The 16,047-nt window shown below is 42.1% G+C and overlaps 1 protein-coding gene across 1 annotated transcript in view; it reads right to left on the reverse strand.

The window, feature by feature from the left end:
* LOC128684112 (organic cation transporter protein-like) overlaps window positions 1-16,047 on the reverse strand; it is a 664,663-nt gene that overhangs the window by 42,689 nt on the left and 605,927 nt on the right. Inside the window, exons 5-7 of the mRNA XM_070090434.1 lie at window positions 10,728-10,882; window positions 9,731-9,899; window positions 7,798-7,930 (exon numbers count right to left, since the gene is read on the reverse strand). Of these exons, the coding sequence (XP_069946535.1) occupies window positions 7,798-7,930; window positions 9,731-9,899; window positions 10,728-10,882 (457 nt within the window). The remainder of the gene's footprint in view (window positions 1-7,797; window positions 7,931-9,730; window positions 9,900-10,727; window positions 10,883-16,047) is intronic.

Here is a 16,047-nt window from a genome sequence, read left to right on the forward strand (position 1 = left end):
GACGTATTAGAATGGTCATCGGCACCACAGACTGGGCATTCGGCGATAGATCTGCAATATTTCGCTGGATGGCCAAATCGCCAGCAATTTCTACACTGTTGCGGTGTAGGGATCACCTTTCGAACTTGTAACCGATGTCCTGCTACATAAACTGAGGATGGGAGTTCACGGCTGTCAAAAGTTAAATGAGCCACATTGCTAGGGTATCGTCTCCGCCTGTGGGCAGGAAGAACGTAAGTGTCTACCTTGAGGATTGGGAGATCTTGGAGTTCCAGCTGTTCAAGGATGTCAGTGCCACATGTCTGGAAATTTTGTTGAACTATGGTATGGGGCAGAATGACGGTACCACTACAAGAATTGAGGGAATGATGTTTTTCAGTGTCGATATGGGAAAGACAAGAAAGCTCATGAGCCTGGGTAGCATTCTGTACGGTGATGATGCGCATACCGCTCTTTAGAGCATGAAAAGAAATATCTTTACCAACATGGCGTAGGAGTGCCTTGCCAATACTGTGGTCAGAAAGATAGGCAGTAGAGGAAGTCAGTCGTAAAGTGAAGAATTTAGTCCATTGTGCAGTCTGAAACTGAGCGTGGAAAGGTAGTGAAGGACGTGTCGATCTTTTCTGAGAAGAACGAGAAGGTGGAGAAGTATCATCAGTAGGTAATTGTCATTGGCGTTTAGGCATGGGACCAGAGTTGGTCCGACGTGGAATGGGTCGGCGATTCGAAAATTGCCGCACTGTAGAGGGAGAGGCCGGAAGCATAGTCAGAGGAGAGCAAAGATCAGATAAATCGAAGGAGTCAGTCGAGGCCTCAGTACCTGAAGCGGGTGAGGAAACAGCACCGGCAAGAGGTACAGAGGCATGAGGAGTGTCCAAAGAGTGGTCCAAAGACGAGGCGGGGTCAGAACGGGGTGCAGTATCAAGAAGGGGCTCGGGGGTAGCAGGTTCATGGACTAGGGCTGCCATGGTTAGGTTACTTCTTTCTTTTTGTTTTTAAGAAAAAAAAAGAAAGAAGAAGAAGAAAAGAAAATAAAAATAAAAAAAAGAATAAAAAAAGGGGGACCGGGGAGGGATAGTTCCTAGGAGGAATGAAAGGGCCAGAAATCTCCCTCCGCGCCCAAGAGGACCTCAGCACCGCAAGTAGTGCAGATGCAGCATGGAACCTGTGCCATACCCTACCCATCATGCCAGTAAACCGGCAATCCGGGATAGCAACCTCACATCTGCCGAGCTACCTCGGTGGACAAAAGAGAGGGCGGCCAGAAATCTGCCACAAAGCATACCTCCTTCGGCCACCACCCCCGGAATCCGAAAGGTGGCTTCCAGAGATACACCCATCGCCCGAGAGACACCCAAAGCCACCCTCCGGGATACCGGAGAGGGATCGGGACATCCCTAGGCAATCGAGATTCCACGGCAAACTATGCCACTGCCAAGAACCTCAACGGAATGGGATGGACCCCGGCACCCTTTCCCCTACCTAGGAACTAGCGTGCCTGTGAAAAAAAAGAAAAAAAAAAAGAAAAAGGAAGGGCAAAAGGGAATGGTGGGAAGGAGGAGGAGGAAAGGAAAAAGGGGAGGATGGGGAGGATGAGATAAGGAATGGGGGATTGGGGGGTAATTAGGTTCGGTCTGAGGAAGAAGACCGACAGGTCTAATTCCTCTGACCAAGAGCCTCTTCACCACGCCAAGGAGCCCCCTTGAAGAGGCTAGCATGACTAGGCATTTCGAGCAGACTAAGATTAATTCAAAACTTTATATTGGTACAGATTACGGAGCATGTTGGTATTAAGGCTAAGTAACTTCATTACAGTTCGTAAATTTAGCAATGTGAATAGTTTTGTTTTGGTACAATACATAGTTTCTATTGAAGCTCCTATATTGGAGTATCACAGGCAAACTTATGACTAGTTAAGATTCATTAGGTAATAGTTGTATTACGTATTTCTATGTTTATAGTCAGTTGGGTGAGTGTAAGTGTGAATTGTAGGGAATCACAGATATCGAGGGGAGGTCTAGGTTATTTTTTATGTGTGTATGATACAAGAGAATAGGCGGTTTTCATGTAGTTAGCTGACGGATTGCGTGATTATTCTTACTTCGGCTTTTTCTGGGTTATTATTGGCTTTAGGTGTGTTGCTGCAGTTGATCCCCAGGCAAGAATAGCATAGGTTAGGTAGGGATAAATGAGTGAATGGTATAGTATGAGAATGGCATATTGTGGCACATAGTAACGTATCTTAGAGAGGATCCCAACCGTTTTGGATACTTTTTTTGTGATGTGTTGGATATGGGTGTTGAAATTCAGGTTGTTGTCGAGGAGTAGGCCCAGGAATTTGCTCTCATTATGTCTGGCAATAAGATTGTTGTCGTCGATCTTAATGTTAAGTTGCGCAACACCTGCTCTGTTACCAAACATAATATAGAAGGTTTTGACAGTGTTGAGTGTAAGTTTATTGGCTGTTTATTTATCATGTAACGGTTAGTGAGTGATTCACCTAACAGTTACTGGTATGAGACACAGTACTACTGATACTACTGATAACTGATACTATTGACATATATGCATCCTGTGTACGGTAGCAGATTGTTTACTGTGCCCCTCTATCCTTCCAGTGAAGAAATACAAATACTTTATGTAGTATACAATTAAAGTAGTTTATATGTAATAAAATACTGTTAGGCAAAAAAAGAAAGCCGCTAGCATGCAGAGTATTTTGGGAAAACAAAAGGTAGCAGTTAGGTAAATACTATAATGATCCACAGCTACGCAATCTAACACCTGCAGCAGCTGGGAGGACTGGTAAAGCATACCATGAATGTTGAACCCCAGACCTATTCAGAACGTTCCAAGCTGCACTAACAAATGCAAAGAATAGAAAGCAAGAACTTAGGCAACAGGAATGGGAACAATTTGTTAGTGGATTAAATAGGTCCACCCCTTTAAGTTTGGCTTGGAAAGGTATAAATAAAATAACCAGGAAAAAGACTGGCAATGTTGCTCATCCCTTTCCTCTTGAAAAAGCAAATGACCTCATAAATGACTGGTCCAAAACATTCAGGCGTGAAAACCTTCCATCTCATATTAGAAAAAAATTAGAGAGTACTTCTGAAGAAATGTTGAAACTGATTAATTTTATGAGCCAAAATACTGATGAGTGAGACTGCCTCTTCACTATGTATGAATTAGACAATGCATTAACTAAAGGTCGATCAACTGCTCCTGGAGAGGATGGTATAACCTATGATATTCTCAGAACTCTAAGGCACGTGCCTGATAACCCTTTGTTAGCACTGTATAATCTCAGTTACACTGAGGGAGTTCTTCCTACTTCCTGGACCAATAGTCTCATTGTGTCTATCCTTAAACCCCAACAGCCTGATACATTTAGACCGATCTCCTTAACTAGTTGTCTTTGTAAAATAGAATCAGACACCAACTTTTCCCTCATCTCTGGGTTCATGTAAGGTAAAAGTGTGCAGAACTGTATTTCCACTTTTCTCCCTGTTCACACCTCTACTAGTTTTATCACTTTTCTTGATCTAAAATCTGCATTTGATATTGCGAACAGAACCGTTATATTACATGAACTAGCCAAAATGAATATTGGTGGTAGCTTACTCTGCTGGGTAACAGGGTACCTGTCAAATAGAGTATCCTCTGTCCTCTCCCAAGGCTTTAGAAGCGAGTGTAAAGAAATGTCCCTAGGTACACCGCGGGGAGTTCTCAATCAAATGCTATTTAATATTCTGATTAATGCTCTCCTAAATGCTCTACCTGCCTCACCTGAACATATAGCTATAAGCTATGCTGATGACATCATGGTCCACACAACAGGGCATAAGAAGATGAATACCATTCTTAATGACGTTCAATCAATTTGTAATCGACAAGGTCTCATATCTTCCTCTAAAACAAAGATATTAACAAGCAAACGACATCCCCCACCCATCTATTTGCAGGATGAAAACATTAGCTACGTTAAAACTTACAGATATCTTGGTGTAGATGTACCCTTTAATAAATCCACTATACCACAACTAAATAAAAATGCAAAGATAGGCTAAATGCTCTCAAAGCTGTTGCTGGCTTCAACCCCAACTATGGTGCTAATCGTGAGAATGATGTACATAGCCTATGTCAGGTCCTTAATTAATTATGCTGCTCCCATGTTGATATTAGCTAGAGAAAGTTCTCTCCGACCCTTGGAGTTAATGCAAAATGAAGCTCTCAGAATTATTCTTGGCTGTCCCAAATCTACAATGGCTCTTAATATGAGGAAGGAACTTGGTATTTCTAGTGTCAGTGATAGGATTATTGGGGTTAACACTGTACTCAGTATTAGAATGTTAAGAAATGAACCAGACACTGTCACAATGAATCTTACTAGAAGTAAATACACACAGATCTAAGTGGATTGTGAAAACATTCAATTACATTAAGTTTTATAACCTGCATGAACTGTATCACTGTAGACAACAAGAGCATTTCACCCCTCCATGGAAGATGTGTTCATTTAATATCACATACCTGCAAGTCCCTCCCGAGAAGCTCATTGCTAGTAATCCCTTCCTTAAATCACTTGTTAAAGCAACTGCTCAAGAAGAAATTCTCGCCAAGCTGGTAGTAATAAGTTAGCACAAGCTATATACACTGATGGATCTAAACAGGAGTCTTCTGGCAGGGCTGCATCTGCTCTTGTTGCCACCTCCCTAGTTAAGAACGATAGTAAATTTGTTGAACTAGGCATAAGAATTAATTAACAACTGGGCGTCTACACTGCAAACTGAACTGTTTGCAATCCTAATGGCGCTGAAGCTAACTTATGACACCGAGCTTGACTCTCTCATCATTACTGATTCTATGTCATCACTGAAGGCTCATGACTCATATAATGACTCCAACAACATGCTCATTGGAGAAACCAGGTATAGATACCCAAAAATCCGGGAAAAAGTAATTGATGTACAATTGCTGTGGATCCCATCACACACTGGATTACTCCTTCATGATAAAGTTGATGTGTTAGCTAAGAGTACCCAGAAGGAGAATGTACAATATAACTTTGGTATAACTGTGTCTAGCATTAGGAATAATATTAGGAGAGAAGTAAATAAGGAAAATGAATGTTATAGGAATGCAGTTAGAAGCCTGAGTAGATCTATAACTCACTATGATAACATGAACGTAGATAAGCATGTCTATGGAGCAACTTGCAATGTGAACAGACCGACTGATATTGTAGTGGCCAGGCTTAGGCTTGGTTACAAGTACTTCTGGCAGTTTGGGAGACACACAGATGATGATCAAACTAAATGCAAATTATGTGGTCAGGTATATGGTCACTGTCTCGAACACTATGTGCTTAATTGTCCACTTATTGAGGAATATAGAGATAGTATAATAACCTATTTGACATGTCAAGATATCTTATTAATGAAAATAGGATACCAGATATACTAAGCAAATTTCCTAAATCTGCTTGTAACAGATAAGTGAACTGTAGATATAAATCCATATGTACACCTTTTAACCTTTTTGGGGCCTAGTTCCTAGGCCTTTTGTGTATCCATATGCTCTCGCGCTACCGTCCACAGGATGGATATGGGGTGCACAATAAACTAGCCACTTCGGTGGTAAAATCTCAAAATCTCTACCTGGAGCCTACCTGGAGGGTATTCCGGGGATCAACGCCCCCGCGGCCCGGTTCACGACCAGGCCTCCCGGTGGATCAGTACCTGATCAACCAAGCTGTTACTGCTGGCCGCACGTAGTCCAAAGTACGAACCACAGCCCGGCTGATCCGGCACCGACTTTAAGTATCTGTCCAGTTCCCTCTTGAAGGCAGCCAGGGGCCCATTGGTAATTCCCCTTATGGTTGGTGGGAGGCTGTTGAACAGTCTTGGGCCCCGGACACTTGTGGTGTTTTCTCCTAGTATATAAATGGCGCCCCTACTTTTCACTGGAGGTATTTTGCATCGCCTGCCCAGTCTTCTACTTTCATAGGGAGTGATTTCTGTATACAGGCCTAACTGACATCAATGACATACTACTATATAGAAAGCCGCTTGTTATGCAGAGCATTTCGAACAAATTAGGTCAGTTTTGTCAACTAACCAGTCAACTAACACCCAGGTACCCACTTCACTGATGGGTGAACATGGACAACCGGTGTAAGGAAACGCGCCTATCCTGGTGACGGTAGTAATTAATTTGTGTACCCCACATCTATCCTGTGGACGGTAGGAACTAGATTATTGTGTACCCCCAAATACGTCCTATGGATTGGGAGGGGGGGTAGAAGCATATGCATATACAAAAGGCGTAGAATCTACGCCCTAAAATGGTTAAGAAAAGAACATCTGGGTATTTGCAAAATTAATATTTTCAACTGTTACAGAGGGACGGAAAAAAGAAAACAATTGTATTTAAATATTAGTGATCAAGAGAAAATACTATTTATTATTATTATTATTATTATTATTATTATATATATATATATATATATATATATATATATATATATATATATATATATATATATATATATATATATATATATATATATATATATTTACGGGGAAGCGATAAATCCGTACGGATCACACAGCGCCTGGGGAATGACGGACAATCAGGTTAAACTCCAGAGATGGAAGGTAATCGTAATTCCTCGGCTCTAAACTTTTTATTAGCGTCTGCCAGAAATACCTAGGCCTGCTAGTGGCCTTTTTTGTAATTAATATTTTATAATATGTAAACCACACATTGTAATCTTTACAGAGAAATAAACATTTCAACTTCAATTTCCGAGGCGCCACCTTGGAAGACCACTGTGGAAGAAGCAGCATGACACGATACGTGCAAAATGCCTGTGAGTGCACTGGTAATTAAGTCTATTAACAAATAAATGAATATGATTAGAGCTAAAACCAAAGGTGAATATGCAGGTATATATAATGAAATAAGAAAACCCAGTGAAGGAGTTACTGGTAAATGATGAGGTAATGGTTGATGCATATAGTTGGATACTTGGTGTATATACAAGTATATAGTTGGATACTGGGTGTATATACAAGTATATAGTCAGCTACTGGGTGTATATGCAAGTATATAGTTAGCTACTGGGTGTATATACAAATATATAGTCGGCTACTTGATGTATATACAAGTATATAGTCAGCTACTGGGTATATATACAAGTATATAGTCGGCTACTGGGTGTATATACAATTATATAGTCGGATACTGGGTGTATATACAAGTATATAGTCAGCTACTGGGTGTATATACAAGTATATAGTCAGCTACTGGGTGTATATACAAGTATATAGTCAGCTGCTGGGTGTATATACAAGTATATAGCCAGCCACTGGGTGTATACGCAAGTATATAGTCAGCTACTGGGATACTGAGTGTATATACAAGTATATAGTCGGATACTGGGTGTATATACAAGTATATAGTCGGATACTGGGTGTATATACAAGTATATAGTCGGATACTGGATGAATATACAAGTAGGTAAATATTATAATTTAATGTGAAACACTGTTCCTGTGTGTTTCATTCAGCACAGTGGTGGAAGCTCGATCCTGCGTCTGTTAATTTTTTGTCCTTACCCTTCTTCATGTATTCAGATTTCTGTATCAGAAACACAAACTGTTGACAAAAAAAAATGTATATTTTATAACAAACAAGAAGTATATCTGTTACCCTGCAAGCATCTCCACTTATTTTATTTCTTGTAACACCCTTCCTTTTCTTTTCTTGCTTCATCCTACCCTCTACACTTACCTTGCGGAGTCTGGCCACAACTTCGTGTTGAGGTGGGTTGAGATGGTTCATCTTTGCCACTCGTTGCAGTACAGTTGCCGCAGCCTCCAGACGTCCCCGCGTCACCAGCCACCTGGGAGACTCCTCGATTACCCTGCCAGAGACAGACAGGCACTTAGAACAGATGAAGGCGGTAAGACAGGCACGTAGAGGGGCAGAGAGAGACTACTGATAGAGACATAGAAGGGTAGACGATAAAGCAGGGACATAGATGAGCAGGTGATGAGACAGGGATAGGATATAGAAAGACAAGGCTGGCAAGTAGGGAGGCAGACGATGACATCGTAGGCAAGTTTTAGGGTCCCTGTTCACAAAAAGAAGAGCAGAGCAGAAATCAGCAACTACAGACCAGTATCACTCTTGTCAATCACTGTCAAGATCTTAGAGACAATGATCTCACGACAAATGACAAAGATTTTTTGACTCCCACTCACTACTTTCTGACCGTCAATATTTCTTCAGGAAAGGTTACTCTGCTGCCGATCTGTTATTAAACCTCTCCAGTATGTGACACCAGTTAAGGGATGAATCCAAAGTCAGCTGTGTGGTAGCACTGGACGGCCCTTGTGCTTTCGACCGAGTATGGCACCAAGACCTCTTGGCAAAACTGCAAGCACTGGGAACTGCAGGCTCTACACTGATTACCTTCAAGGTAGATCTCTCAGTGTAGTTCTCAATGACAAGTGTTCCACAGGAAAGCGTGCTTTGGCCATTATTATGGAATGTCTACTTCAATGACCTTCTTCATCTCATCCCAGAATCCCATGCATATGCAGACGACTGTACTCTGACATTTACTTATACAAGAGAGGAAATGCCAGCTGCTCTAAGCTACATCAATCACCAGCTAAAACCTATATCAGCGTGGGGAAACAGATGGCACGTAACGTTTGCTTCTGAGAAAACACAAATGATGATAGTCTCTAGGCACCATTATGATAATCCTGGAGCAGCGGTAAGTATGAATGGAAGAGTGTTGGTACCTGGGGATGAAGCTGATATTCTTGGTTGAAATTCAACTCCAAACTGACCATGAAGAACCACGTTTTAAATCTTGCAAACAAGGCGACCAGGAAGCTTACAGAACTTCGATGTATCTCGCATCTGCTTGGCAGTAGAGGTTGTAAGATTCTGTACGAGGCACAAGTACGTTCGCACCTTGAGTATGCTCCACTTTTTTGGGTTGCCTGCCCCCATCTTATCTGTGACTTCTTGAAAGAGAACAGAGCAGGACGACTCATCTCTCGCCTGGACCCAGCCTGGGTAGATCTGTCATTTCAGCAGAGCCTTCAACACCGGAGGCATGTGGGCGGCCTTACTGTTATGTACAGGGCCAATATTGTCAAAGTATCACACTTGACTCCACTCCGAGGACGGTGAGAAGAGAGCAACAAGACGGGCAGTAAGCAGCAACTTCACTCTTACTGTAACCTTCTCCAGAACATCACTTATCCGAGATCATTTATTCCCAGGATGATTCGAGTTTGGAACTTGTTCGTACAGCATGACGACATCATCGAAATAAAGTCAGCTGCTCAAATGAAATTGCTGGCCCTCAGTGGCTCCAACTTCGTCCTGTTCCCTATTTGTATGTTTCATAACAATAAAAATGCTTTCAAATGAGCTGATGTAGGTAACAGCTCTTAACCTGTCAATAAAGTTAGGAATCCTTGCTTAACTTGTCAATAGCTTGTCAAACCCTGTGTAAAGAGAGAGAGAGAGAGAGAGAGAGAGAGAGAGAGAGAGAGAGAGAGAGAGAGAGAGAGAGAGAGAGAGAGAGAGAGAGAGAGAGAGAGAGAGAGTGAGAGTATAAAATGTGGAGAACAGAGGCACATATGCAAGTCATTATTACGATATTATAAACAAAAGAGAAACATCATGACTGAGGAGATACCTGACGTAGACCAGAGCGAGGAGGCCTGGGAGGCTGGTGACTAGACCTAAGGTTGCCCAGTGCCCCGTCAGCCAGGCCAGAGGAGCCAGCAGGCACTGACCCACCGAGAAGAAGATGGAGGAGAGGGAGGTGACGAACCCTCGACGTTCGTCCCGTACCTGTTCCAGGGCTGCAGATAAACGGAGACTAAGGATGCGGTTATGAAGGGTGATTAAAACCGTGACTGAAACAATTCACAACAATCCCATAACTTTGAAAGGAAAAACTAGACAACGTTTCGGTTTAATCTGTGATCATCATTACTAGACACTTGAGGAAAGGGCACGTGTGCAGACACTTAAAACATTATTAATAGGCAATGTTTAGAACCTTCACTCTACGGTGTCCCGTACCTTGGCTGGTAGTGAACTCAGCTTACACACTGAGTGTCCGTGGTTTGATCCCCAGTACGGGTGGAGACATTGGCGTGATTACTTAAGACACATGCTGTCCCTGTTCACCTAGCAGTCAGTAGGTACCTGGGTGTTAGCCGACTGGTGTGGGTCGCATGCTGGGGACAAAATTGGCCTAATTTGCCCGAAATGCTTTGCATAACAAGTAGTTTTCTATATAGTATGTCACTGTTGTCAGCTATGGTCTGTAGAAGTTGTATCTTGTACTTGCAGACATAAAAGATTATATTGTTATTATTATTATTATTATTATTATTATTATTATTATTATTATTATTATTATTATTATTATTATTGCTCACCGGAGTGGACAACGGGCCGAGACATTTCTTATTATAATGTCTTAAGTGTCTACATACTTGCCCTCTCCCTCAACCTGCCGTTATATTATGCCAATTTATTAATTCGATACTTGATTATGGTCGAGGTCGGACCGACTTGTTATTCATTAACAAAATGTGTGCTCGTGGATGTATAGCATTGTATTTTGTATTAAAATATTTTCTGCATTTTCTTTTATCAACGTCATTCCCTGCCTTCCCTACCTGAGATAATGACAATCTGGTAGATGACAGGCAGACCCATGGAGACCAGGAAGCGTACTGCCAACATCACCCACATCTCTCTGATGAAGACGTAAGCCGACCCCAGCACCGCCACCTTCACCGCCAGCAGGATGAACACTCGACGTCGACCAACCCTGTGTGGGAGGCAGATGTAAGGAATAGGTGTTTCACACCTATTCCTTACATCACAGTGCCGGCGACAGGAATGAGCTGCTGATCATAGGGAGGAGTACAAGATCGGCAAGTACAGGGACATATGCCAACAATATCAGTTTGTTCCAGTGAGATCAGAGACCTTGGGATCATGGGGAAAACATCCCACACATTTCCTTAAAGAACTGGGTTCCAGACTCATCAACCCCACCAGGGACCCAAGAGCAGCCACTTTCATGTTCCAGCGCCTCAGCGTGGCCACCCAGAGGGGAAATGCATGCTGCATACTGGGCTCGCATCCAGCTTTGGAGGAGTTGGAGGAGATTCATATCCTTTGATATATTGTACCAATGTATTCATGTTTGTGTTTTCTCTCAATGTATTCTGTCTATCAATAAAGTTCACAAGTAGCTTAAAAATATAGGGGGTGGTAGGAGAATAAAATATTCAAACAGCTCCGGGGAGAACCTTGAGTTTTCACTGAGGTACGTTTATTGTCTTCTCTGAGGATGATGGTCCCCAGTCCAGTTCTAGAGTTGGTACCTCCCTATATTTTTTTCTAATATATATATATATATATATATATATATATATATATATATATATATATATATATATATATATATATATATATATATATATATATATATATATATATATATATATATATATATATATATAGGAGGCTCGAACCGTGGTCCGCTGGGCTACAGGACAGTAATGAGCTGGATCTGTTAATCTCGGGACCATGGCTCGAACCTCCCGTCCATCTTTTTGTCAGTCTATGGACTGTCGTTCATTACGACTTAAACTGACGGGAACTCGAACCGTGGTAGCAGGTCCAGGTTGTACTTTTCAGCAAGATGGATTTTCAACAACAAGAGTTTACAACCAGCTCCTCTGTAACAAGGTTGTAACAACCGCTACAAAATGTTACTCTACTTCTAGTAAATTGTTATGGCCTATCTGAAACACCTGTATGAAATACCAGCATGTGACGTAAGTTGTCAGTATACTTGACCACTCGTCAGGTTAACTCACGGTAACTCCCATCTCAAACACCATGGCTGAGATCTTAGTAATGTTAGGTGAGATACTTAAATGCATCTTTAAACATCAATGAACTATGCATTGAGTAAGTTAATTAACAAATGTTTGTGTACTGTATTGTTTGAGTATCACCAATAACTAAAACTACATAACCCAAAGTCACCTACGTTTTTGTTGGTAGCTGAGCACAACCAGTCACTCCCAGGACAGTTAATCAGGATCCTTGTGCACTACAACCCTAACAGTCATACCTGGTATTTGTCGAAGACTTTCTGGCATGTTCGAGTAGCGATGCCTATTTTCCTGAAGATAATGAGCCAAGTTGTTCTCCCGTAAAGTGTTAGTCCAACAACTCCTTATACCTCCGGTTTTCCTATGTTTACGAGATAGTCTGACGATAGTTACGACCTAGTTATTATATGCAGTAATTTATGAGTAATTTATGAGTAATTTAGTTATCTATACAACCTGATATATCCACTGTTATTCACTGATTTAGTCACTAGATCACACTTATTCATTGCCTTGACAGGTTCATCAGTATAACAGTAAAGTAATTTTGATAACCACAGTACTCTTCGACACGATCACTTTTACCCAGCTATTATTAACTGTATCAGTTTAACTTTCCTGTTGGTTTTCGTTTATCATTCCATTTATTACTGAAAGGTTAATGACTGCTATTTAGCCTGCAAGTTTCTGGTTTGACTATATTCAGATGTCTGCAAGTATTAGCTTGAATCTCCTTATTCTTGACATGAATACACAATTAAAATAAGGTTGCCTATGGTGAATTACCCCCATAAAATTCTCAGCACATTCACGCCAGATTTCCTAATGCAACTAATGTTTCTGGCTCTGAACTGCACCCACCTATCTTGCTAGCGATCCTGCACTACACTCACCTGTCTTGCTAGCGATCCTGAACTACACCCACCTGTCTTGCTAGTGATCCTGCACTACACCCACCTGTCTTGCTAGTGATCCTGAACTACACCCACCTGTCTTGCTAGTGATCCTGCACTACACCCACCTGTCTTGCTAGCGATCCTGCACTACACTCACCTGTCTTGCTAGCGATCCTGCACTACACTCACCTGTCTTGCTAGTGATCCTGCACTACACCCACCTGTCTTGCTAACGATCCTGCACTACACTCACCTGTCTTGCTAACGATCCTGCACTACACCCACCTGTCTTGCTAGCGATCCTGCACTACACTCACCTGTCTTGCTAGCGATCCTGCACTACACTCACCTCTCTTGCTAGTGATCCTGCACTACACCCACCTGTCTTGCTAACGATCCTGCACTACACCCACCTGTCTTGCTAGCGATCCTGCACTACACCCACCTGTCTTGCTAACGATCCTGCACTACACCCACCTGTCTTGCTAGCGATCCTGCACTACACTCACCTGTCTTGCTAGTGATCCTGCACTACACTCACCTGTCTTGCTAGTGATCCTGCACTACACCCACCTGTCTTGCTAGTGATCCTGAACTGCACCCACCTGTCTTGCTAGCGATCCTGCACTACACCCACCTGTCTTGCTAGTGATCCTGCACTACATCCACCTGTCTTGCTAGTGATCCTGAACTACACCCACCTGTCTTGCTAGTGATCCTGAACTACACCCACCTGTCTTGCTAGTGATCCTGAACTGCACCCACCTGTCTTGCTAGTGATCCTGAACTACACCCACCTGTCTTGCTAGTGATCCTGAACTACACCCACCTGTCTTGCTAGCTATCCTGCACTACACCCACCTGTCTTGCTAACGATCCTGCACTACACTCACCTGTCTTGCTAACGATCCTGCACTACACCCACCTGTCTTGCTAGTGATCCTGCACTACACCCACCTGTCTTGCTAGCGATCCTGCACTACACCCACCTGTCTTGCTAGTGGTGCTAAACTACACCCACCTGTCTTGCTGGCGATGTTTCGATCTCCAAATTTAAAATATGAAAAAATCGTCCATTTTTAAATAAGAGTCAATTTCAACTATTTATGAAATAGTTGGGTAATTAACTAAAACACTTTCTGAGACACTTTTCCCCAGCATCATCTCATACAGGAGAAATATGCGTCTTCAAATTAAATCTATTATTATATTTTATTATATATACAGAGGGGTATACTATAACGAATAATTGGTTGTATAACCTCGTTCGTTATAGCGTTCGTTCTTTATAATGGTAATCCATTCCAGGTCCACAAATGCAAATACATAACAATGTAAAATTTTAAAAAGGTGCATAAATGTGCATTTATTTAAACTACTGAAATAAAGAATGTCATTAATACATGCAATAAAAAAAATAAATTAGTACAAAAAATAATAAGAAATACTGTACTTTATGGTAGCTCAGTGTTGTTGAGCATCAGGACAGGAAGTAGAGGAGGAGAATTACTGAGAAGAGATGGAACTAGTGGAGTCATCCTAGTTCTCTGTGGTGACTCCTTCAGGCAGTTCCTTTGTAGGATCTTTTTGAACTTTTCAATATTTTCAATTTTATAGGGAAAACCGCTCGTTATGTAAATATTCGTTATATAAACCATTCGTTATAGAATACTCCCAGTATATAAATGTGACTGGATGTCAAGACAAGTGTCTCTTTGACGTCACTAATTTACATACCTATAAAAGTTTTTTATTTTTTTATCAACGACGACGTTAAAGTTGAATGTGAGTAAAGTGTATTATGTATCGTACGCCAGGCAGGTGCCAGATGTAAACAAATTGAATGCGAGTTAAGTGTATTATGTATCGTACGCCAGGCAGGTGCCAGATGTAAACAATGTTGAATGCGAGTTAAGTGGATTATGTATCGTACGCCAGGCAGGTGCCAGATGTAAACAATGCTGAATATGAGTCAAGTGTATTATGTATCGTACGCCAGGCAGGTGCCAGATGTAAACAATGTTGAATACGAGTTAAATGTATTATGTATCGTACGCCAGGCAGGTGCCAGATGTAAACAAACTTTGTCATGTAATAATTGTACACATCAAACGTTTACAATCCAAATTCGTGAATTATATATGACAGATGAGAATGAATTTGAGGAACTGTTCCTCTGTGGTATATGTTCATCTTACCCAACAATAAAGTTTACTACATAAATTTTCTAGTAAACAAGTCCAATACATCACAATATACGTGTCCCGTAGCTCGATCGGTAGCGCACTCAGCTCACACACTGAGGTCCGGGGTTCGAATCTCCTCCGGTACGGCTGGAAAAACAATAGGGACGTGTTTCCATAAGACACCTGCTGTCCCTGTTCACCCATCAGTTCAAAATGGGTACCTGGGTGTTAGTGGACTGGTGTGGGTCGCATCCTGGGACAAAACTGACGTAATTTGCCCGAAATGCTCTGCGTAACAAGCGGCTTTCTATATAGTAGTATGTCACTGATGTCAGCTAGGACTGTATACCTTGTACATGTACTGGTAGTAAATATATTATTATTATTATTATTATTATTATTATTATTATTATTATTATTATTATTATTATTATTATTATTATTATTATTATATCCGAAAATATTTGGTATTTTCCATACTACCCTCACTCGAAAGTACCCCATAACCCCACACCAACCCTCACCCAACACTACCCCTCATCCCATAACCTCACACAAACCCTCACCTCATAACCCCCCACTACCCCTCACATCATAACCCCACACTACCCCCTCACCCCATAACCTCACACTACCCTACCCCCACACTACTCCTCTCCCCATAAACCCACATTACCCCTCACCCCAGACTACCTCTCACACCATAACCCCACACTACCCCTCACCCCATAACCCCACACTACCTCTCACCCCACACTACCAACCCTCTCCCACACTACCCTTCACCCAATAACCCCACACTACCCCTCACCCCACACTACCCTCCCCCCACACTACCCCTCACCCCACAACGCCCCACTCCCCAGACTACCCCTCACTCCACAACCCCAGACTACCTCCCCCCCACAACCCCACAGCACCCCTCACCCAACAACACCACACTACCCCTCATCCGACAACCCAACACTACCCCTCACCCCACAACCCCATACTACCCCTCAC

Source organism: Cherax quadricarinatus, chromosome 3 (assembly GCF_038502225.1).
Source record: "Cherax quadricarinatus isolate ZL_2023a chromosome 3, ASM3850222v1, whole genome shotgun sequence".
NCBI lineage: Eukaryota > Metazoa > Arthropoda > Malacostraca > Decapoda > Parastacidae > Cherax > Cherax quadricarinatus.